Source organism: Amphibalanus amphitrite, unplaced genomic scaffold (genome assembly GCF_019059575.1).
Source record: "Amphibalanus amphitrite isolate SeventyFive unplaced genomic scaffold, NRLGWU_Aamphi_draft 000265F_arrow, whole genome shotgun sequence".
NCBI classification, from domain to species: Eukaryota; Metazoa; Arthropoda; class Thecostraca; order Balanomorpha; family Balanidae; genus Amphibalanus; species Amphibalanus amphitrite.
Window position 1 is genome coordinate 31,977 of NW_024881760.1, and position 25,524 is coordinate 57,500.

General features: G+C 49.3%; 2 protein-coding genes across 5 annotated transcripts in view; one reads left to right on the forward strand and one right to left on the reverse strand.

The window, feature by feature from the left end:
- The first annotated feature begins 2,496 nt into the window (after positions 1–2,496).
- LOC122386860 (mitochondrial-processing peptidase subunit beta-like) lies at positions 2,497–11,264 on the forward strand. Its single transcript, XM_043376534.1, has 8 exons — positions 2,497–2,803; positions 5,990–6,214; positions 6,616–6,795; positions 8,026–8,174; positions 8,452–8,647; positions 8,879–9,154; positions 9,615–9,818; positions 10,965–11,264. Exons 1-8 carry the CDS (start codon positions 2,741–2,743, stop codon positions 11,103–11,105), a joined length of 1,434 nt encoding a protein of 477 aa, XP_043232469.1. The 5' UTR covers positions 2,497–2,740; the 3' UTR covers positions 11,106–11,264.
- The window catches only part of LOC122386861 (protein XRP2-like), a 29,214-nt gene continuing 14,941 nt past the window's right edge, over positions 11,252–25,524 (reverse strand). For 3 of the 4 annotated variants that reach the window (XM_043376538.1, XM_043376539.1, XM_043376537.1), the window contains exons 2-8: positions 23,315–23,401; positions 22,361–22,570; positions 21,869–22,041; positions 17,512–17,668; positions 16,497–16,650; positions 16,046–16,201; positions 11,252–11,936 (exon numbers count right to left, since the gene is read on the reverse strand). In XM_043376538.1, coding sequence (XP_043232473.1) covers positions 11,811–11,936; positions 16,046–16,201; positions 16,497–16,650; positions 17,512–17,668; positions 21,869–22,041; positions 22,361–22,570; positions 23,315–23,394 — 1,056 coding nt within the window. In that variant the 5' untranslated portion in view covers positions 23,395–23,401 and the 3' untranslated portion in view covers positions 11,252–11,810. Of the gene's footprint in view, positions 11,937–16,045; positions 16,202–16,496; positions 16,651–17,511; positions 17,669–21,868; positions 22,042–22,360; positions 22,571–23,314; positions 23,402–23,655; positions 24,291–25,524 lie in introns of those variants that run through there. The other variant, XM_043376536.1, reaches the window with a different exon arrangement.

Below are 25,524 nucleotides of genomic sequence, written 5' to 3' on the forward strand. Positions count from 1 at the left end.
AATATTAAAAAAAAAACTCTCATGCTCGTCACGGCTGCCATGATTAATTAATTGCACTGAACTTTTGCATATTGAACCGAAACTTGCACCCAAGTCCCAACCTCAGACACTTTAAGGTAGTGTGCCAGCTTTCCTGGACCGTATGGAGTTAATGGCCCAGATAAGGAGAACCAGATTTTTAGAACTTATCCATACCTTCAAAACTGATGGAAACGTCTTAAATTCTTCAAATTTTGAGTATCCCAGTGCGAAATTCGCCCCGACGGGTTGTCGATCGTACCCCTAACCCCAACCACATTTCACACCACTATGAACAATAAATGCACACATTGAAATCGCTATTACCGATAGGCTCATCCAATCAAGTTTCGATAAACCCGTTCATCATCATCTCCTGCGGTTTCGAACACGCCTGTTAGGTGGTGCGGTAGACCGCGCCCAAAGCCAGGGCCCCGGTAACGTGAGGTAGCCGAGTCGGGGCAGCGTGCGCTGACCCAAGCCGGGGCCGCGCGTCCTCCCGGTGTCATGTGATAGCCCGAGGCTGCCCGGGGATGCGGTAGACCGCGCCCAAAGCCGCGGCCCCGGCTTGGGTCAGCGCACGCTGCCCCGACTCGGCTACCTCACGTTACCGGGGCCCTGGCTCTGGGCGCGGCTTCTGCTCATTGTCATACTTTGTGGTGCGGTGGTGGTGCGTCGGGCCGCGCGCTCTGACTTCGACCAAGAAAAATGCGTCAGCTGATCATTGTCATTTCTGCCACTTTCATGTGGTGAGATGGGGTCATAACTTTAGAGACGGCTGTTTCATATCAATTATTTTACATAAAATAATATTTCAAACCATAATTTAATGTTCGACAGCCAAATTAAAGAAACAATACCAATAAAGGCTTACAGTTTAAATTCGACATTGTGTTGTCTACGATTAGACAGCTGATAACTCATTCCCGTACGTCGTAACTCTATAATGACCTTTGCTTATTGGCACATGTGCGCCGCATTCGCGATTGTTGCCGACGCCTGTTTGCAGGTCAGCCCACTACAAAACCGATAAACTTTTAGGCGAAAAAGCACTATTTTAGGCCCATTTTTGATTTTTTTGCGATATTAGGTAAAAACAGAAGCTTCTTATCCTATGAAAAATAAAATGGGAAACCATTGGAAGGTGGCACACTACCTTTAAGATCATGTAATAGGCCATGAAATGATGAAATTATCAGTAAATTACTACAACGATTTTTCAGGTAGACACCTCAGGGCGATAGAAAAACACATTTATCCCGGCAGGCGGTGGGCCTCCCGGCCACCTTCCGCGCGGTGGGCCTCCCGGCCACCTTCCGCGCGGTGGTGGGGAGGGGCATTTTTTTGCCCCCCCCCCGTATCTCCGAAACTACTGGACGGATCCGAAAAATTGAAACGGCGTTCGATAGCCCTGTCAAATTTGTTGAAGGAAACCAAATTTCATTGACCTCGGGGTCACCGATGACGTCACAGGTCAGGTCAAAGATAAAATGTTTCACCGTTCACGGGGCTTCTTGGGAAAGCCGAGTAAAACGCATTTTGTCGAAAATCAGCGATAGGGCGTCAGTTGTCTAGTACATATGATGCTATTAGAGGTCTGGTCATACCAGGTCAGGTCACAGGTCAGGTCACCAGGGGTCACCAAAGGTCACCACATGAACCCAACTTTACTAAGGTTGTGCGATGCATGTTTAATGGCCAGTTTTTCATTTCCAACTCAATGGTCTTGGTTATAAGACCATCAGGTACGGTTTAAGTCACTTTCTGGTGGAGGTCAGGTCAAGGTCAGGTCAAAAAGGTTCAGGCCGTTCTCAAACGGCCCGGTCCGTTTGCAAACTGACTGGGTCGCCCAGGCCGTTTGAAACGGCCTGACTCGAGCCAGGCCATTTGCAAACGGACGACGTTTTCTACGGCCTGTAACATATATATTATATAATTCAATCGACGAGTCTTGATGAGAGAAGCACGGTGTCAGTAAAATTAACGTGGCAGAAGCATCATTTCAAAGAAATCTGTTAAAAAGTGTTATCAAAATTATCAAATTGAATAGTTTTTCAATTGAAGGCTAAACACTTGACCTGAGGTAAAATTGGAGAATCTCTTCTCAGAAAGAACTTCAGCTCAACTTCAGCTATTGAAAGCGCTTTTACTACCCACATATAAGCGCCAGAGGGCTATTCGCTCCAGAATTATCAATTATGCAACGATTTGTCAACAAGTATTGATATAGGCAAAACTAAACCTTTGCAGATTTATGGTAACCTGACCTTTGACCTGACTAAAAGTAGACCGAGTTACTTTATTCTGTCGAACGCCGCTAACGCGTGTTGCAGGTTGCTAGTTGCTACATGGTTCGGCAACCAGGTTAGATAGTGGTTCCCTGGCCAGGCTGAGCCGATGCATGCAAATATAAAAACGTAGCACATCAATCCATTTTTTTTTTTATTCGTGATTGTAATTTGTAAGCAAGAACTTGTTGAAAATCTGGGCTAAATAAGTCATTCCAGTCGTCCAGTAAATTAGTGGTTGCTTCTTTTCTGAACTCTAGAGGAGCTTTTCTATATATTTTCTGGTAATTCAACTTTTCTTAATTTTCATAAGAATAACCTCATTTTCATTTCAATAAAATTATTTTAAAACATCACACAAACAGATCGATGCGTCATTCCCATTCCAAATTTCAGGACTCTTCTCTTTCGATTCTCCTCAGTCGGCGGCGAAGATGGCGTTCAGGCTCTCGAAATTGTCGGCCGTAGCGGCTAAGCTTGCAAGGCAAAATGCTTTGGTGGGTATTTTTCTAGCTTTTATATGTTGAATTCAATTTTTTGGAAGTTTTTCATTTTAATTTATCACCTGTATCCCTTAAAAACTGCCAAAACGTGCTGCGCCATGTTCGCCGTAAATGGGAACTTAGCACGATTTTTGAAGATTTAATGATTGTTTTTGCTTATTTGGTCTGTTCACCCTAGCTTCTTAGTCCTTTTCTTTGATATAACCTGTTTGTAACAGATTAGGACTATTAGGTAGTAGGCTACTGCCCCATTGCACTTAAATGTTGTCTGTTGCTGATTCGGAAATCTAGGTGTGTTGTGTAAAGCCTACTTCGATGCTGTGATCTTGTGATGGCTGATCATACTCTATGCTGGTAGGAACAAAACAAGATTCTAAATATATGCTTTGCTTGGGGCTGGACGGTATCAGTAGGCGGAACTATGGTCAAGCGTACCCATTTTCGGGAACGCATTTTCGTTCCCATGTTTGGGAACGATAAACCCAAATATGGGAACGCCATGTAGGCATTATTTAAAACAAGAATAAGAACCGTTAAATGACGTCCAAAAAATATAAAACAATCGTGAACCGCCTGATATTTGTCTCAATATTGTTGGGAAAGAGTTTGATATTGTAAGGCCCATTGTAGTTTCAAATCGTTCCCCTATTTCTAAAGCAGTCCATCATCCGGGCCGCGAGCCCAAATTTGGGAACGCTCTCGTACACTGGCGCTGCAGCCTGCAAGCGTTCCTTATTATGGGAACGGCGTACCCAAAATTGGGAACGATTTCACCGAAGCCTTTCAGGGGCTCTTTTCATTAACAAGCATCACGTCCAACGCCGCAAATTATTGTTAACGCAACAATCATCAGATGACCTTTCCGGCAAGACCGTCGCATGTTTCGCCCGGTCTTCTGCGCTTTTATTCCCGTCGATCTCGCAGCGGGAACGCCCCCCTCTGCAGGATTACGTAATTCACGACGCTCAGCGATGTTCAACAAGGTCTTCCATACCTATATCCACCGTCCGTGCCGAGGGTGGAGACATGTCAAGCACCTGTCTGTTTATCACCGATAGTTGACGAGTACAAGGAAGTATCCAAAAATGGGAACGCTGAATATGTTACACCCTCAAAACACCTAGTCCCATTGAAAATTATTTTTTCCTTTCTTAATGAGTGTAAGTGGCAAAAGGCCTGGTAGGATGGGCACGAGGAATGATCGAAATCAGCATAGAAATTATAAATAAGCCACACAGAGCGACCTATATAAGAGAAATTCCCCCAAAACTATCATGCTTAGAAACACGGAAGACAAAAACCACGCTCATGACGCTCCTTATAAAACAACGCTAAACAGCTAGCATCCAAATAAAATATGTCTTTCCGGGCTGATAAAATACAGCTGAATAATTTTCGACCACTTAAACTGAGTTTACAACAGTAGTTCGGTAAAATCACGCACGTTCTACGCGGTCGTCCGCCTCGACACCAAATGTCAACAATATTACCTCGGGACTGTCCGCGTGTTCGCTTGCATATGTCAGCATCTGGTGTCGCTAGTATGAAACTTCATAACCAGGCGAAAATTATTATACTTGACCTCAAAATGTAAACAACGCTTCATTTTCCTTAAAATTGCATGTTAAATGTAGTGTAACCCATGTTTTCACCATTCCGTCATTTCAAAAAATCTTTAAAAATATCATTCGATGGTCAATTTCCTTGTTCAACGGTCAGATTAAAGATAATTTTATAGAGACTTAGAACTGAAGATAGGTACTTAAATTAGCGTGCACTTTTTTGAGACGTGATGCACTAATGACTTTTAGTGGGCGAACGGCCGAAAAATTACCTTCCGTTCTCATAAATGGGAACGCCCGTTCCCATATTTGGGAACTGCGTTCCCAAAAATGGGAACGTTCCTATATTTGGGTACTCATGACCATAGTTTCACCTACTGGTATCAGGATTCAGAACATGATGGGAACCATAAAGATTGGATTATCATCAGATTTAATGAGAAACGAGAAGCCTAGTGGGCAAACTAGGCTTCCGGAATAAAGAAATGGATGTATCAATAATTTGCTTCTGGTGGGGGATTAATGATTATGTAAGAGTGTGGAATAAACTCTTTGATTCATCTTGGTATTTTCATGCATTCAAATGGCTGGAATAAGTTGAAAAATTTAAATGAGTACGTATTTTGTCACTAGTAGTTCTAAAAATATCGAGGTTTTACCAAAATATTGCAGTTTAAAGCAACAATGTCTAGGGAAGGAGTATGTTATATGTTTCCAGAGAGAAAATTAATGATTCAAACTAAAACACAGTAAATGATAAAACTTAATCAAATAGTATCTATCTCATAGAACAAAACAATCAAACATGACATAACCTTACCTACTAACCTACCATGGCATCTACCAGCTTATACCATAATAACATATTAATCTTCCTAGTTCAAGGAAGTTGGGAAATGCACTTTGTAGTTACTTGTCTTGCACAAAAAAATCATCTATACACAATGGGCTGCTAATTTAGGATGAAGTTATTTTAGTCCCAAAAGGACCTATGACAAAAGAAAGGATGCTCCCAGGGCTTGCATTGTATAATAAACAGAGACAGAATATGTTTGGTCCTTCCTGGCAATTCAAGCTGACTTTTTCAGCTGCTTTGGTGAACACCCATTTTGGACCTTTAGTGCCTAACTCAACTATTGCTAATACAACTAATACTTGGTAAGCATCTACTTGGTAAGCATTCTAATGATTTTTTTTTTGCCCAAAATTGATAGGAAGTATATAAGTGGGAAAAAGATCTAGAATGATACGGTATACACTACAAAAGCCCATTCCTCATCAGCAGATTAGCATAGGTGCATGGAACTCTTGAAGTTTGAAGTTTGAAGTTAGTGAAGTTTTATATTTGAAGAGGTAGATTTTGCTATGATGATAACATTTTGTACTGCACTTCAGCTTCATTGTTGAGAATAAATTTGCCATGAGTCTTCAGCTTAAGGCTGAAAGCAAAGTCAAAGCTCACCAAAATGTATTGTGGTATTTCTCATGTTTCATCCAGGATTCAGTGTAGATGTCACATCTCACTGGATGAGCTTAGAAATCGTAGGCTTAATATTCCTCGATGATAAGTAGCTCGCACCACCCCCCACCAGTGTGTGACGCCACCTGCACCCGGCAGCTGCCGCGCCGGTGCCGCAGCACCGCCGCCTCGGCCGCCTTCGAGCAGACGCTAGCCAACACGCCGCCGACGCGCGTCACCGTGCTCGACAGCGGCCTGCGCGTGGCCTCCGAGGACACCGGCGCGCCCACGGCCACCGTCGGACTCTGGGTCGACACCGGCTCCCGCTACGAGACCGAGAGCAACAATGGCGTCGCTCACTTCCTCGAGCATATGGCCTTCAAGGTACGATAGGCAGCGGTGACGAGGCTAGTTTCGTGGGTTTTTACGTGAGGCATGTGAAGGCACATGATTGACCTGGCACATGATTTTAATTTATCATCATTTACCCAACAGTTTTTGTCTTCATGACTGCACATTTAACCTCCTTCGCCAAAACTGTTTATCATTTTCGTGTGGATGAACGAAAACTGTGCTAACGATTAAAGAATAAGATCTCAACAATATCCACATTTTCCTTCAGTAACGCATCACAATGGGCTCCATTTTTGTGTAATTGTGACCTTTTAAAAAAATCGGTTTGATGATTCCACTTGAAGTTGGAAGTGTTGCTATGGAGCTGTAGCGCACTGTCCATGTATTTGTCTCGAGGCTGACCATTGACTCGTGCCTCGTCGTCACCGCAGGGCACCTCCAAGCGGTCGCAGACCGACCTGGAACTGCAGGTGGAGAACATGGGCGCCCACCTGAACGCCTACACCTCTCGAGAGCAGACCGTCTTCTACGCCAAGTGCTTCCGCGAGGACATCGGCCAGGCGGTGGACATTCTCTCCGACATCATCCAAAACTCTCAGTTCGGCGAGCAGGTCAGAGCACGGGCCGGCCGCCGGAAACGAGCCACCCCTCCTCCCTTCCAGGCTCCAGCCCCTTCTCCCCACTGTCGGCCACACGTGCGTTCTACGAATGCCGTCCTGGGCAAAGTTTTACTTGCAAAGCGGCCCCACTGTGGCGGTGATTGCTTTTAAAGTAATCTTATCAATTAAATCTGCGGCATTCAGGCAGGACAGGCCTGACGTAAGCTGGCTTTGAAGTCTTTTGGGGTCAGGTGATTGCGGCGCACGCATCCCGGCGCATTTCGTGTGACTATTGGCGCATTCTAGCTAGTGCATTATCGATGTTCCGTTTCACGAGAATTCGCGAAACAGAAGTGGCTTGCCCGTTATCTACAAAGATTAATTTTCCCATCTGGCAGTTTTCTGAGAAACCGACTGCGGGTCGAACGGAACGCTTTTCGCGTCTGGGCATCTCGCCGAAGCGCTAACCCTCCATCATTAATTAACTGACGTCAATCGGCCACGAAAAGCCGGCCCCAATTCGCCATAAATGGTGGCCCTGGAAAGCCCCGACTCAGCGTCGGACCGGCGAGAGATTGTACGGGGTCGAGTGTGCCGAGACTGCAAGCTGAGGCAGTGGCGAGTCCTCTGGCGTTGTATGGACGGCGGGATGCCTTGTGTGACCATTCCGTGTCGAATGTTATGCGCCGTGCGGAAAAAAATGCAACCCATATTGCCGTTTCAGACGGAATGAGAAATGGCACGGGGTATACCTCGGGATCCAGGAAATATGAGTTGTGTGACTTGGGTTTCACGCTTAGATAACTAGCTTTGCTACGATCCCAGAGTTTGTTAAGTTCGTGGATACTGTGAGAGGAACCGTAGTCAGGGTGTTGGATTATATAGATGCTGCCAATGCAGCATCTATATAATCCAACACCCTGACTACGGTTAAATACGGTAAATGTATCACTGATGATATGAAAGTCACTGCATCATATTATCATATCGACATTGCGAAATTCCACTTTCACCGCCCTGACGCCGCATGTCCCACCCGTGCCTCACTATCTTCCCCGACTCGTCGCGAGCAGAATACCCGAGGAATGTGAGCATTTAGTAAGCACTCTGACAATTCCATATGGCTGAGATGCATGCACAAGACAACAAATGCATTAGCACTCCCATGATTGTATAGGTATATTCAAGACTCAATAAGGTGTCGTTGACAGGTTGCTGACGTGCCCTCGCTGTGCCCGGCAGGAGATCGAGCGTGAGCGCGGAGTGATTCTGCGCGAGATGCAGGAGGTCGAGATGAACCTGCAGGAGGTGGTGTTCGACCACCTGCACGCGGTCGCCTTCCAGGGCACCCCGCTCGGACGCACCATCCTCGGACCCACCAAGAACATCAAGTCAGTGTGATGTTCTTGTGAGGTGGTGTTCGCCCATTCATAACGTGGGCGCGGTGTCATGACTGATGGGTGCTTGTGTACGTGGTGTTCGCTGTTGACTTGCTGAGGTTAAGCACGGGTGATAATGCGCAGTGTTGTGTCTGACGTAAATACCTTCACATTATGTTTCAATTTATGGTAATGTCGATTAGAGAGTAATTATATCTTTAAGTGTCATCATTTATTATATCTTTAAGTGTCATCATTTATAACTTCTGTGTCATTTGCTCTTGGTCAGGTCCATCAGCCGCCAGGACCTGGTCGACTACATCAAGGACCACTACAAGGGCCCGCGGATGGTGCTGGCCGGCGCCGGCGGCGTCGACCACCAGGAGCTGGTCAAGCTGGCCGAGAAGTACTTCTCGGGCGTCAGCTACCAGTACGAGCACGGCAAGATCCCCACCATCGAGCCCTGCCGCTTCACCGGCTCCGAGGTAAGGCGATGGAAGGGAAGAGATATAAATAGGCAGACAGTTTGTGCAGCGACACCTAAGTGAAAGTTTGTTGATTAATTCCTTTTGGAATGTGTCATGCTACTTTTTGGCGTGCCAGAGTGTGATTTTGGGTGTTTTCCCCGATTCATATAGATGCCGTAACGCCGTTTATGTACTAAGTACTGTCTTTGTCGAACTGTCTCCCGTTGACTACCCGCTCTCGGTCGCCAGGTGCGCGTGCGTGACGACTCGATGCCGCTGGCGCACGTGGCGATTGCCGTGGAGGGCTGCGGCTGGACCGACCCGGACAACATCCCGCTGATGGTGGCCTCCACACTGGTCGGCTCGTGGGACCGGTCGCAGGGCGGTGGCGCCAACCTGGCCTCGACTCTGGCGCAGAACAGCGCCGTCGACGGCCTCTGCCACTCGTTCCAGTCGTTCAACACGTGCTACAAGGACACCGGCCTGTGGGGCATCTACTGGGTGGGCGAGCCGCTCCAGCAGGAGGTAGGTACCGCTCCCGGCGGCGGACTGGTGCCGGGATTCGTGCCCGATTGGCTGCGATCGATCAGTCACCAGTCGAGGCCGGGCGCGAACTTGATCGCGGCGCCGGGGCTCTGTTAATGCAGTATTAAGTTTGCTGCCGAGAGTCGTTCCGGTTAATCAGTTCAACGGCTGGCTGATTCGGCCGCCGGGCTGGCCGGTCGCACCTCGTAATTGGCGTTCTCTGTTGTGTGAAATGGTCTACGGACAGCCGGATCTAACGGTACGGTCAGGTGCGTCCAGTCTGCTGCTGACAGCTGGCCGGGAGAGCGGTAAAAGCACTGGCGGTTCCCCGTCTGGATCATTAATTGCACTGCCATGCCGCGTGGTTTTTCATCAAAACGGTTTTATTTTCGGCCGATTTACACAGTTAGTAGCTTGATGAGTGTGCCGTACATATGTCTGACCGTTCCGCTTCCCCCAGGACATGCTGTACAACATTCAGCAGGAGTGGATGAGGCTCTGCACCAACATCACGGAGTTCGAGGTGGAGCGTGCCAAGAACCTGCTCAAGACCAACATGCTGCTGCAGCTAGACGGCACGACGCCTGTCTGCGAGGACATTGGCCGCCAGATGCTCTGCTACAACCGGCGCATCCCTGTCAACGAGCTGGAGGCGCGCATCGAGGTCAGTCCCGCGCTGCACCGGGCGGTTAGAGCCGCGGCCGGTGTGTGTTTGACGGCCCGGGGTGGCGGATAAGGACAATACGGGATGTGTGTTACAAAACAGGAGGTTGGTTGAATTGCTGGACGGCTAGTAGATTGTAGACATAACTCGCCGCGTACTGCCGGAATTTACAAGAGACATGTGATGTCAGTTTTTCATAGTGCGTTCCCGAATAAAACCTGGTTTAGCCCGTGTAACCGCGGTATAATCGCCACCAGCACCCTCAAACTGCAACACTCATCATTCCTCCTTGCTGTCGATCGCTAGCCAGTTGAGTTATAACCGGTGGCCACTCATTGTCGAGGCCACGCGCCCAGGGCGCCCCACGCACCGGCAGCACCACCACTCGGGCGTGTGTCAGATATTGACAGTTGCCCGGGTTTTCGACCTCCGCGCCCACCACAAAATCCCCACAACGCGCGGGATACGCACAGGCTCCATAATGCATGCCGGCCCGGCCCGTCGCGCAGCCGGCGTGCGTTATTTAGCATTTATAGTAGAATTCAATAAAACCGAGGTGGCCGCATATTGCTGCGTCCTTCCGCACACGCACTGTTATAGATTTTGTTTCCTGACAGTGTCTGTTTGGTTTGGAATCTTGGGAAATAGGGAAGAAGCATTGCTAAGCTTTTCGCCATAAATAAAACGTCAGTTAGCACTAATTTTTTTTTTAGTTTGGCGTTCACCCAGATCATACCGCACAGTATAAAATGCGTCTTTATCTTGAGTTACCTTTTTCTTAATGCGTTTGTTCTTGCATACCTAGTTTTATCGTCGAGCTGAGGTGATCCGATTTATGGTATCCTGTTACACAAACAAATGGAGAGGTGGATATTTTTATCATGTCACATGAAGCCGGGAATCCGGGATACCCAATAAAGCCGCAAGGATCTCGCGGTTGCGTCGCCATGAAATGGAAACTGTAAGAGCCGTACGGCTTGATCCTTCGCCGTAAAGGCCCCGGCCATCCCCGTCACTGCCTTTGGTTTTCATTACACTGCCGTGGGCGGCAGGCTCCGCATCTGTTCTTATGTTGATATCGCCATGTGCGGCACTACCGGCAGCGTCGGGATGTTACCTGTCTAACCCTCTGTCTCTCTCCTACAGGCGGTGACGGCCGACTCGATCAAGAACGCGTGTATGAAGTACATCTACGACCGATGTCCGGCGGTGGCGGCCGTGGGACCCGTGGAAAATCTGCCCGACTACAACCGCATCCGCGCCTCCATGTACTGGCTGCGACTATAGGCGAGCGCCGACGGCCGCCGCCCACCAATGTTCAAGTGTTGTATGTGTTATAGGTGTGTAATGTGCGGCGCTATGAGATGACAACAGGAATAGTATGTTCGACCACGACGGGTGATAGTGAAATACACGCACGCCGAGTGCGAGTCCACTGCTCCTCTGTATATTTTTAAGAAAGTGCATAAACCGTTCACAAAGCAGGCACGACGGCCGGCCGCGCTCGCAGACGTACACCACACGGGCGCGCGCGCACACACAGTACTGAGCGGAGGAATGAGACGACAGTAGGGCCGGCGAAGACGCCGGGAGAGATCATAACGAGCGCGCGCGGGGCCGCGGCGCCAAAAGCTGACTAGACAGACACAGCACGGCACGCGCCACGAGACAGGCGCGCTGCTCCACTCTCCAATACCACAGCGCAACTTGTGCCAACAGACGGCCATCGACGGCGATTGTGCTAACAGCAGACTACACAGACGGCACGGTTTGTCATTCACTTCCCTCCCGTCTGACTAGATAGATTGCACCACTTCTTGTGAGACACACCGCGCGGCCTCGGCGCGGCGCCCGCACACGGCCAGGTACGATCGCAGGCCGCTCGGACCGACGCTCGCCGTTAAAGCTTTGTGAGTGGTTAGTCCATGCGCGGCGGGTCTGGGCGGGGGCGGCGGCTCAGGCCGGCCGGGTGGGCGGGGGCGGCGGCGGTCGTCAGCCGGCCATCTGTACGTGGCCGGCGCTGAACAGGGTCTCGACCTGGGCCAGCGCCGCCTGCTGGCTGCTGCTGATGTAGACCAGGCCTGTCAGGCCGGTGGCCGTCGCCGTCTCCAGCGCCACCTGACGGACAGGGACAAAATCAGCCGCGGGAGCACTGGCTGATGGCCAGAGGAAACCAAGACGACGGCGTTACTTTCTTCCCTCACACCTTGGGAGTAATAGAAAGCTTATAGACCACCCCAGATAGGCTTTGAAGTATTATCTGAAGCAATGATAGGTCCCAGGGGTAACAGGAATTATAAACAATGTGCGTGAAGCTGAAAAAAAAACTAGCGGTGCAGTGTCTGAATGTGAGCGGCGTGGACCTGTCAGATTGTTGGGCTTGTTTCGCTGTGCCACCCCATGACACGGGGCCAGCTGCGGCGGGGGAGTGGCAGAGCCCGGTCAGAGGGGACGCCCTGGAACCCGCCGGGGTCGCGGAGACCGGGTCGCGTACCAAGATCGCAGCAGAACGGAACTGCCGGCCCCGCTGAGGAGATGTTAATGGAATACGCGGACCCGGCGATTGGCGCCTCAGCGGAGCGTAGTGCCCAGCGACGCCCAGTAGCAGGCCAGTCTACAACTCGGAAAGGCCGTCACACGAACAAAATACGAGATTGTGTCGGGCGATACCGTCAGCTCCAAAGGTGGCATTCACCATAGTATCTAAGATCACGTGTCGAAGGCGCGTGGGCAAACGAAAAAACAAGGTGTCACAAAGCAGCCTCAGCGGCTTTACTGAATTAAAACTTGTTATTAGATAGGTCAAATAAACGAATCTCCGCGCAGAGACAGAACAAATCGATAGATCAAACTTCGCTAGGGCGGATCACCTAACAGCATTGTACTGTACCAGGAAAAGGCAGCGATCCACCAGATAGTGACTGGCAACCGAGCTAGTCGTGTAATTGTACGCCGCTCACCAGCGATGGTCCCCTGTTCTAGGAAGTTTCTGGGTCTACAGCAACTCCAAATGAAAAACAGTTGGCATTTAGAAGGTTTCGTGTTTCGTTAAATAGAATGCCTACATAGTTTCAGTAAGAAAACTATATAAAACTAAAACTAACGAACTAAAACTAAAACTCAGTCGACGTGATCGCGAAGGACTGTGGCGAGTGCTGCGACCGGTAAAAGGGCGCAAACAGCAGCATTGCGGAGGCTCCTCGTATCACACCGAATGCTCTGAACCACTACTATGTAACCGTAGGCCTGACCACTGCTGCGAGCGTGCCCACTCCCACTGTCTTTGTGCTCATTCGCCTTCCACGAGTTTCGACAGGTGCATTTAAGGTTCGGACAGTTGACATTGACACGCTATATGCCGTACTCCTGTCCATGAAGCCATCAAGCTCTACTGGCAATGATGGAGTTAGTGTATGGTTGCTGCAAAAATGCTTCGCGGGTGTTGCTTATGCCCTGCTTGACGTAGTCAATGCCAGCCTTGCTACCGGAACTGTACCGAAGGAGTGGAAGCATGCGCTTGTGACACCCATTCCTAAAGGAAAAGTCTCTGCCGAGCCATCCGACACGCGACCCATCTCCATTCTGCCTGCCATCATGAAATTGGTTGAACGTGTTGTGCAAAAACAGCTATCAGATTACCTCGAGAACAACCATTTACTTTCGGATGCACAGCACGGCTATAGAAAACAACGCTCTACCGAAACGGCGCTTCACGTCATAACTGATAAAGCACTTCACGCCATGGAAAACGGTCAAATTTGTCTCTTGGTGCTCTTGGATTGGATCTATCAAAATGTTTCGATGTTGTTCCTCACGACAAATTGTTAGAAAAGCTCGCCCTTTACGGAATAGATACAGACTGGTTTAGTAGCTACTTGGCAGATCACACTCAGCAGGTTCGGGTGCAGCGAGCGGATGGTTCGGCAGTGCTATCTGACGTCAGAGACAACGTCATTGGTGTGTATCAGGGCGGTGCCTTGAGCTGTATCCTCTACATGCTTTTTGCAAACGATCTGAGCTTGTGCGTGTCAGACTGTCAGACCATGACGTGACTGTCGTCCAATATGCGGACGATACGCAACTGATGGTAACGGGGAAGAAGGGTCAGATGCAGCAGCTTGTCTCGCAAATGGATGGTGCACTGGCTGATGTGTATAGTTGGTTTTGCCAAAATGGGATGAGGCTGAATGCTAAAAAGACACAGATGCTCGTGATGGGAACACAGGCGATGCTTCGTGGGCTGCCGCCGGTCACCCTCAGTTTCTGTGGGACGGTAGTGCCTTATGCCAAGGTAGTCAAGAACCTCGGAGTGTCAATCGATCGCCATCTTACTTTCGAGTCGCATATTGATGACATGTCACGCAAATGCACCGGAATTCTAATCGCCCTGAACCACGCACGCCATGTGATACCTAGGACTGCACTAAAATGTATCGTTCAAGCACTTGTTCTATCGATTGTGCGCTACTGTATGTAAGTGTACGGCTCCTGTACTGATACGCAGCTCCACCGTGTGCAGAAGATTGTGAACACACGGGTCGTGACCGGTAAAAGGAGGTACGACCATGTGTCCGGAGCTATACGGCAGCTGGGGTGGTTCACAGCTAAACAGCTGGCGTCGTACCACGCAGCATATGCCGTCGAGCGTGTGATTGTGTCCGGTCAGCCCGAGTACAGGGTGTCCCGAAATTGATGCGGGGTTGTTTTATCCTCAATAACTTATAAAGTGCTTGAATTTATTTCACGGCTTATATGTTATCATAGTCCCCATTCAGTTGCATACACGGCCTATTGCGACTCTACCGTGTCACGTTTCAGGTTGTCAAGAGTCTCTCCTTTGAAACAACGCCATGCCGTTTATATCTTCTGAAACAGCCTCTTCTCTGAGCTAGCCCGTGGAAGCTTGCTGAGCTCTTTTCTGACGATCGTCCAGATAATTTGGATCGGGGACAGGTCCAGACTGTTGCCAGACCATGTCCCCTTCTCCCAGAGGCCTGGGAGCCTCGCTCGGCACCAGTCCTGGGTCTTCCTGGCGTGATAAGCTGGAGCCCTTTCTTGCTGGAAAATGGCCCTGGACATGTCCGACAAAAGTTTGACTCTGGTTTTTGAACCATTTACCTTTTCCCTCAGCATCTTTGTGGCATCAGTCTTCTTCAGCACCTCGCTGACATAGTAATAAGCAGTCACGGTCTGTCCCCGAGGCACCTCGTGAAGCTCAGAGCGCCTCTGTAGCTCATCATGCTCCAAATGAGATTCTTCAGCAGACGTTTCACCGTCTCGACAGCGGACTCCTCAGAGCTGCCGTTGGCCCACATTTCGATCGTTCTGGCAGTTAGGGGCTTAGAGACCACGAAGGGCACCTTGTCACTGAAAAGTGAAAAGGACGCATCTCCAGTCCTGAATGGGGGGGGGGGGGGCCACTACCGGCCGCGGTCGGGTTAGCCGCTTGGTTCACGCGATCGTGTGACCAGCAAGATGTCAGTGGTGCCAGAGCCGGTAAAATTGCAGTTGTTCAGCACTCGGGAGGGACAACATAACATGCGGCACCAGCCGCGCATCAATTTCGGGACACCCTGTATTTAAGACAGACCATCGGACCCAGAGCCTGCCAGCGGCACCAGCACCAAACGAGACGAGCCGATTCGTTCACCCTCCCCGCTATTCGCACAGAGTCTGGGAGACGCCGCCTTTGTTACCGAGGTGTGTCGCTGATGAATGACATGCGCAAAGAGCCCGGCATGCCGGCATTTCAGGCTAAGTTGAGGCGGGCTACTATGTCGCTATAGGCTGCTGAATGTAGCACAGATGTGTCCGAGTCGCTGATGGTCAGTTTCGATGTGTTTGTATAATTGTGGTGATGGATATGTGCTTGTGTGCGTGTGTCATACTTTCCATTTCAATTTTGTTTTACCGTATGACGTGACTGAGCAAAAAGCCACCGTTTTGTGTGGACCTCATTTGAATACATCTGAATCAAGAACATGGGCTTTGGCGGTATGTGCTAACTGCTACCAAACATTTTTCGAATTCTTCTGTCATATGCGACCCTATTTCCTATTAGGCTGGATCCACAATTATTATCTGGCATCGTCGGTCTGATCAGTGCTTGCTTTTGGATGGATACCCAGGAAGTTCTTATCTCCTGGTAATGTCTGACACCACTCACAGCCCACTGCATTTACCGCCACCCGTGCCAGTTGGCAGCATTAATTGATGACCGTCCCTACCTTTTGGCAATGTTTGATGACGTCCTCGCCACAGTACTGGATGCCGATGACGTTGTCCTTCTCGACCAGCGCAGAGTAAGCGTTTGTCTTGACGATGGCCTCCAGCTGGAGCGGGGTCAGCTTCACCTCGCGGCTGTAGGTGGCTTTCAGGTGTGGCTGTGGACACGCGGGCGAGGAGGGCGTCAGAAATGATCGACCGAAACAATTAACGATCCGTATAATCGTGCATAGATCGGAACCGAGTAGTACGGTCAAACCAAGATCAGGATCTACCAACCAGAGCTACAGGGCGGATCATCCCAGTTAGAGACCATCGGCCACAGACCGGTATGTACATAGCTGGTCTCTCCTAAGTCCTACCCTCTTCACTCATGCTCCATCCCGACTCTGAGTCTGATCCATTTAACCACTCAGTGCGAATCGTCTCCCGACCAGTTGCCTCACCACCGACCTGTTGTTTGATGAGCGTCCGGTGGAAGGCGGCGGCCCGCTCGTCCTGCTGGCCGTCCGGGAAGAAGAGAACCAGCGCCATCGGTCCGCTGGTTCTGACCCGTCCCTCTGTGAGAGGCACCAGGCTGGCCTCGCGGTCCAGCGACAAACCCACACTGCCGGACGGGGTCACGGGTCAGAATACTGCAGCGCATAGGCGAGTGCGACAGAGAAAACAGAACACTAAACACTGGTATAGAAATGCAGAAGTGGACAGCCTATACCTACGCATAGCGACTAATTCAAACTTAAGAATACAGCGGGGTTGGCGAGGAGCCTACGACAGCACGGTAGGTATGTAAGGCACGTATACACTGTTTGAGTTGTGTACGTGATCCTAAAAAACAAACTGCCGGGACTACAGGTGGGGCGGCGAGCCTCTGATCGTACCGTTGTGTTTACGGTGCGTGGAAACACCGGCCGTCCGAAACATGTCACAAACACTGAGCGCTTTAGGCTTTACGGCGCATGTTCCAGACATTTTACGGCATCGAACAAGGTACCTCACCCCAGGAACTAGTAGCGGACAGGGTGCTCTATATTGTTTTCAAAGTTCTTGGGAGCTTAGGCTATCAAAGGAAATAAATATGAATGCTGTTAATAGGCTTCTACCAGTACAAATCTGGTGGCATCTGCGCATCAAATCTAAGCGGATTGGCAGTGTTGTTTTCGGTCCAAATTTGGCTCGCATCCTACAGTGAGAGGTATTCAAGCATTAAACATCTATCCCAGATATAATTAATGTTCGACGTGTGTAGGCAGTATCGGACAGATGAGACAAAAGAGTAATTCTTGAAATGAGGTGCACAAATGTTCTATGTTCACAGAAATACAGAGGAACTAGGATGAGCCACAAGACGTCCATATAACATACATAATTTTACCATGACAAACATGTGATACCTACATTCCACCTGACCCCATGACCTCGCCTCCGTCACCACCTGTCTGCGCTGACCCGTGAGCTGCGCACTGACCTGCGCAGCGGCTCGTCGGCCGGCAGTCGGATGTCCGCGGTCTCCGCCTCCTTCTCCTCCATCACCTCCCAGTTGCTTTCCCCATCCACGGGCGTGAAGTCGTGGATGTTGCTCCAGCAGCTGCTGAAGATCTGCAGGCCCATCGCGTCGAAATGGTCTGCCGGAGGGGGAGGTAGGCGGTCACCGGTCGGTGGAGGGAAAGAGGTGCGAGATGTAGGTGGTAGCGCACTGACACAGGCTCAAATATGTCGTGCAGGGTGGAACACCGACGAATGTGGAGCAACTATTGCTTTACACATTACCCAGATGAGCCACAGCTGGGTTATGTGTTTGGATGAGTACGACACACGTGCTTTGAACATGCATCATGGTCTATTATATTTCATACTATCCAGTCATTACTCTAGAATACTACCTTGTTACAACATAATATATTTTGTAAATCAATGACGCAACTCAGTGCGAAGGATAATACCCGAGTGAGCCCCTCCCATTTACGGGCAGGTATGTGTCCCAAGGGGACACTCCAAGGCCAATCTGCTCCGAGAGATGCATCCAACCAGGGAGTTTCAACAGAGATCCTACGCTGCGACGGGAACGATGCTGCAACGTGCTGGCGTAGTGTCGAGTATTACGCACGACGAGGAAGCAGTTCATCTACGGAACGGTGGTCCAGCATAGTAAAAAATGGCACAGAGTAGGGCGAAATGCTGTATAACACGGAAAGCCGTTTCCTGTTGCCTCTCAGGCTACAAGCGCCATCATATTTTCAATCAGCAGCTTTGGAAGAATAATGGTATGTATGTTTCAGCCTCCTATTAAAAGCAACTCATTTAAATGGCCGAAAGCATGCATCCGTGATTCACAAACAACCCCGCTAAATCAGCCGAGAGCGTGTGATGGCAGCTCGTGGCGCCGCATCCACAGCCCAAGGCACCACACCACGCCAACGGTGTTTGGAGGGCCGGCGATATTGTTTAGCTGATCACAGCTCCGGAACGCGGCGGATCGATAACGCCTGGCTTTCGGAGGGGACGGATGACTGGCGCGGGGAGGTGGCAGTGAAGAGACTGATGTTGGCACCATTTCTCGGTGATGACATGACGATTTCAGCAGGCGCCCAGCCGAGTTCACTCGCTCAAATGCGTGATAACTGGCGGCGCTGAGACGCAGTTCCGGAAGCTCGGTGGCAGTTACATTTCAAAACTCTCGCCTTAACTCAGGACGCAGTTTGCGGCAGTTAAGTAGCGCAATATCGAACAATCCCTCCGCGAATCGGACAGAGGCCACATTTCTGCGGCGGCCCGGTTCCGCACTGGAGCCGCCAGCTGAGGTCGTGACCGCGGAAGTGGGAGGTCAATACCTACAGACTTCAACGGAACGCGGTCCTCAGCTGCCAGTCTCGCCCGGTTTCTCGGCGCCGCTCGAGGAGCACGGCAGACAGACTTCAAACGGAAACCACGGGGGCAGCTGCTAGGGCCACTGCAGGTGGGCACCCATATTGAAGATGAAGTGGCTCTTGCTAATCAGGAAGCAACGTGCAGGTTGAAAAACTAATACTTATTATCAGTGAGCGTCAATGGGGCTTACAACTTTAAAAAAGTAATAATGTGAGCTTGTTTCACGTGGCCGATGAGACACTATTGAAGGTCTTACATCACCAGCTGCTAATTAGCAAAAGTGAGAACTCCATGACGTATAGTAAAGGTAGGTAACAACTTCACCAGTATAGCGCCTTTTGGGGCGACTAACGGAGCGAGCGAGAGGGTGAGCCTTGCACGTGCGAAATTTCGAGGGGGTACCTCCAGCTGACTTGTGCACGGCACCCTACTAACCGGTCTCTAGCGATGTGCCAAATTTGAGCACAATCGGCCCAGCCGTTCTCGAGATCTGGAAGCGGCACCCTGCACGTGCGCACGTGCAAAATGGGTCCCAACTGACTTTTGCACGGCACCCTACTAACCGGTCCCTAACCATGTACCAAATTTGAGCGCCATCGGTCCAGCCGTTCTCGAGATCTGGGAACGACCCCTGCACGTGCGCACGTGCAGCAGCACCCCAACTCTGGCACATGGATATGCAGTGCCTAGTGGGTGCCTACCTACATGCCAACTTTCAGCGCAATCGGCCAAGTAGTTACCGAGATATTGCAACAATTACAAAAGTGACACCTCTTCGTTTTGCACGTGGCACGTGCATAAGGGGTCACCCACATGCATCGGGAATAGTCCAATACTTGGTAGAAGGAATGAAGCTACCCCACAAAAATTACCGCATGTAAATCGGTCAAGTGGTTGCTGAGATATAAGCCTCGCAAAAGCGTGACCACGGCCGGCCGGCCGGCCGGCCGGCCGCTCATACTCAGAAATTTCCGTTATTCTACGTAAGACTCCGCTCGCTTCGCTCGCTCCGTAATTAACCAGTATAACGCCTTTTGGGGCGACTAACGGAGCGAGCGAGAGGGTGAGTCTTGCACGTGCGAAATTTCGAGGGGTACCTCCAGCTGACTTGTGCACGGCACCCTACTAACCGGTCTCTAGCGATGTGCCAAATTTGAGCACAATCGGCCCAGCCGTTCTCGAGATCTGGAAGCGGCACCCTGCACGTGCGCACGTGCAAAATGGGTCCCAACTGACTTTTGCACGGCACCCTACTAACCGGTCCCTAGCCATGTGCCAAATTTGAGCGCCATCGGTCCAGCCGTTCTCGAGATCTGGAAACGACCCCTGCACGTGCGCACGTGCAGCAGCACCCCAACTCTGGCACATGGATATGCATTACCTAGTGGGTGCCTACCTACATGCCAACTTTCAGCGCAATCGGCCAAGTAGTTACCGAGATATTGCAACAATTACAAAAGTGACACCTCTTCGTTTTGCACGTGGCACGTGCATAAGGGGTCACCCACATGCATCGGGAATAGTCCAATACTTGGTAGAAGGAATGAAGCTACCCTACAAAAATTACCGCGTGTAAATCGGTCAAGTGGTTGCTGAGATATAAGCCTCGCAAAAGCGTGACCACGGCCGGCCGGCCGGCCGGCCGGCCGCTCATACTCAGAAATTTCCGTTAAAGGTAGTGTGCCAGCTTTCTTGGACCATATGGAGTTAATGACCCGGATAAGGAGAACCGGATTTTTAGAACTTATCCATACCTTCAAAACTTATGGAAACGTCTTAAATTCTTCAAATTTTGAGTACCCCAGTGCGAAATTCGCCCCGACGGGTTGTCGGTCGTACCCCAACCACATTTCACACCACTATGAACAATAAATGCACACACTAAAATCGCTATTACCGATAGGCTCATCCAATCAAGTTTCGATAAACCCGTTCATCATCATCTCCTGCGGTTTCGAACACGCCTGTTAGGTGGCTTCTGATGCTCGTCGAGGTCGGAATTTCCAAATACGCGTGGTGCGTCGGGCCGCGCGCTCTGACTTCGGCCAAGAAAAATGCGTCAGCTGATCATTGTCATTTCTGCCACTTGCGTGTGGTGTAATGGGGTCATAACTTAAGAGACGGCTGTTTCATATCAATTATTTTACATAAAATCATATTTCAAACCACAAATTAATGTTCGACAGCCAAATTTAAGAAACAATACCAATACAGGCTTACAGTTTAAGGCTCGACATTGTGTTGTCTACGATTAGACAGCTGATAACTCATTCCCGTACGTCGTATGGTCGTAACACTATAATGACCTTTACTTATTGTCACAAGTGCGCCGCATTCGCGATTGTTGCCCGACGCCTGTTTGCAGGTGAGCCCACTACAGTTGTTATACATATCTAAAAACCGATAAACTTTTAGGCGAAAAAGGCACTATTCCAGGCCCATTTTTGATTTTTTTGCGATATTAGGTAAAAACAGAAGCTTCTTATCCTAGGAAAAATAAAACGGGAAATCTTTCAAAGGTGGCACACTACCTTTAATCTAAGGAAAGACTACGCTCGCTTCGCTCGCTCCGTAAACACTGACCAAATGACCAGCGTATGATATCCCTAATCAGATATCCACTAACAGGCCAGCTGCTTCAGTGTGACGAAGATATCAGTTTGCGATACACTATCATTGGCGCCATGCACAAAGTAGTTACCAGATATTTTGCGCAGTACACATGCGTGCTAAAATCCAACAGGCGTGCACGAATACAATGAAAGTCATGAACTTTTTTTGGTGAATTGTATGAAATATGGCACCACATCGAAACATCGCAAGATACCGTTTTCCTGAACTGTTAGATCTGTGACGTGACCTATTCGATAACAATCCATATAAATCATACTCAAACCGATTTCACAACTCATTGAACGCCCTTCAAAAACCAGACTCCTTCAAGATAAGATCCATACCTTTGAGCTGCGGGTAGTGCAGTCGGTAGCAGGCAAAGCGCATATTGGTCGACGCCTCAATGATGGGCTGAGTGGAGCAGTGCAAGTAGGTATCCACCATCTGGCAGTCCCGTGTGCGGAACTGACCACACGCCGCCACCACCTTGCACTGTTTGCAGTTCCGGAGAAACAGGCTGCCGCCGCAAGAGCCGTCGGTCAGACCGGTAAGGCATGTGTGTATAGGCAGGAGGGGCATACAATGAGACTGAGAGTACTTTCAACAAAATACACAATGTGCTACGAACTTTCATCACAGTGCACACACACGTTTCAATTTACAAGTCTGCATGAGTTAACTGAGGAATGTTTAATCAAGCATTGCAAACACCACACATTGCACAAGCATAACACTAAGAGCTAATCACAGAAAGTCAGCCTGAAAGCATCCGGGGGGGGGGGGACCCACCAAAGTCCCACCGTCGCCCGTTCCCCGGTGCGGTGGCGGCGACTGACCTGCCCTTGACGGCCCCTATGATGAGCACGCAGTCGGTGCAGTCATCCACAGTGATTGTGTTCACCGCGTCCAGCAGGTAGATGTGCGCGTTCTGACAGTCGCGCACAATGAACTGCTGGCCGCCGATCTGGCCGGGCGCGCGGCCCGCCTCGGCAGAGTGCACCTGCTCGATCGTGTACTGAGCCATGTCCACCTTTTCACGGGTCTCCCTGATGCAACGAGAGACAACGTTAGGGAGAGGTCGGCGTCAGAGAAAGGCAGTGACGGAGAGGTCGACGTCAGGGAAACAACGCCAGGAAGAGGTTGGCGTCAGGAGAACAGCGTCACGGAAAGGTCACAGGGAGAGGTCGGTGTCAGGGAAAGGTCAGTCAGGGAGAGGGAGCGTCAGGTAGAGGCAGAGTCAATCCTTGTCTACCGTCTTACGGGTCTCCCCGACGCACAGACAGACAGCGAGGTGGAAGCACGGCTGTATGACCAGCAGGCAGGATAGCCTAGATGATATGACAGCCTAGATGAGATGAATATCGAGAACATGTTAGTGTGTCCTTGAAAATTGAAAGTGGCTTTTACGACAGCATATTGCCAGTTTCAAGCGTCCACCCTGTTCGTACTTCGTGCGTCGATTTAATCCGTCGATTCCAAACATTTGAACTAAATTTGCTTTACAAAATGCAACTTACGGACATATTTCGAAAATTAAGAACATGTTTAATATAGGTATTACGAAAATATTTGATCATAAAATCAAGCTTAATCTTTATTGAACTGATGTGGCATAACATTTTAATTTCATTCTTATCACTATGCATTTGAGGTAGCTCTATCTAAATTCTAAAATAAAAATACTTGGGTATGTCACAAGCGCACCAACCACAAAATATCATTCAGGTATCTATACAAAACTGATTCAGTAAAAAAAAAGATAATTAAATTCCTCCATGAAAGATACAAACCATGAGAACTTTTTAGGCTCCTCTTGCTCAGGCCTTGGAGATCCTGAATCAAACAGTCCTCTCAGGCAAATGTTCCCCATCACAAGTCTGCAAAAAGTAAAATGGGTGGTCACTGGTCAGTAAACTATGCACCAATCATGGTGCGTGTTTATCAATGAGCCAAATATGCCTGATCACCATTCTAATCCAGGTCATCCAGCAAGGCTGCAGGCATGCCCATATCAAACTGAGGTATTGAAAGATGAAAGCTAGAATGTAAATTTTAACATAATGCCCATGCTCAATTTCAAGTTCTTATTTAAAGGTATTTTCCATTTCAATAAAAAGGTTTTAAAAATCACCTGGATATAAATGTCAAGTTGCATTTGAAAAAAAAAACAGATAAGCTACTTATAGTACAACAATGCCTGTCCCATATGCGTATATTCGGATGCAGTATGAGTAGAGCATGGGTCCCGAAAAATTCTTCAGAAACTAGAGAAATTCTCGCGGCCACCGGCATTTAGGCGATCTGCTCGTGCTTTTGTCACTGGAGCGCTTCTTTCACGGAGATTGCGCCGGCCGCCTGCAACGGACGAAAAATACACGGCTTTGCAATCCGGCTGATCGTGGGAAAATACAGCCGGAGGTCTCGGCTCTATGCAGGTATACCACCGGGAGAGATGTATTTATTGTATAGTATATACCACTGGCTCGATATATAGCCTGCAAGTTGGCTTTGGTGCAAACATGTCAAACAGGGTATAGGGCGGATCGATGTAAGCAAATCAGACGTTCAATTGACAATTTCCGATTCTTATTCGATAATTACGACCAATTATATTTTATTTTGGGAAGTGTTATTGGGACCGGAGCAATAAAATCTCATTTTCCCCTGTCTCCTTACCTATCTCCCAAACCCCTTGCTCACGATCATCTTTCCTCTCTTTAGGTATCAGTCTCCTTCCCGTCCTCCCCGAGTCTCTGACAAGTACAGGGTGTCCCATAAGTTCGTTCTCACCTAAATTTTACGTTTTTAGGCTCTCTTGCTTAAAGGCACGCTGAAATTGGTTCGTTACTGAGCTTCCGTGGTTGCCATGGCTAGTAGAAATATGCTCCACAGTAACTAATTTCTGTAGACAAAATAGTTTTTGCTATAGAGCCCGTTTCCTACACAGACGGCTAACGCCGCAACATAGAGGTCTCCAATACGGGTACGTCTCGGTATTTAGTCAGCACGTGACCATTCGCGACGATTGAGGGTGATTGAGGCCTACCAGTCTGTAGACAATGTCCATCGCTAACTGGACGTACAGTCAGCAAGTGACACCGATGATTTGTCGGGAGTCAATCATTGCAAGTTTATCCTCTTTTTTGTCAGCTCTCAGGAGTGAGCCATATGGCCAAAACTGTGTAGCGCCAAAGTGGCCATCAAAAAGGTCAAAGGGTTAGAAAGTTGGTAAGAGGACTTTTCAGGATGGATTACCAGCTGTCTAAAATTGTTCTTACAGGGTACATAACTCAAGGTGACTTAAGCTTTGCTTACCGGAGGGCTCAAAACAGTCAAAAACGTCTTAAAATGGCCAAACATGAGTTTCGTTATGCCTGAGGCTAAAAAACTAAAGGGCTGAGGACATCAACCAGGTCATCTGGACTAACTAGTCCACGTTCGAGATGAAACACCCGTCCAAACCCGAAAACAACCCCATAAGGGCGAAGGAGGAGGCCTCCGTTTCGTCCCGTTATGTTCCTATGCGAAGGGCCAAGATCACGGTATTGTGGGGTTATAGGCGTCCAGACGCTGACCAGGTTGCGATTGGTGTCCCAGAAACAGCTTTGGGAAGCATAATGCTTTTCCAAGAAAATCTAGGAGGAGTTTCAGCCCTCAAGCTGAACTCGAACCGCGAATATGAACACATTTATAGAGGAGAAAATGGCATCCGAGAGGTCGTAGGCCCATCTTCAGGCAAGACAGTGCATCAGTGCACAGGCCAAGCAAAGCTTAAAAGCGGTGGAAGGAGACTGTGACAGGCGTTTGTGGCAAGACCACATGCCAGGCACCTCATCGGATCAAAATTTCATAAAAAATTGTTGGTTATGCTGAAATTTAGGCTCGTCGAAGCGTAGCGCTGTTCCAGCCTCGAGGAGCTCACGGCGCATGTCAAGTCAGTCTGGGTTAACTTTAAGCCTGCTATGCAGCCAAACATGCCGGTTGGCATGCCGCAGCATGT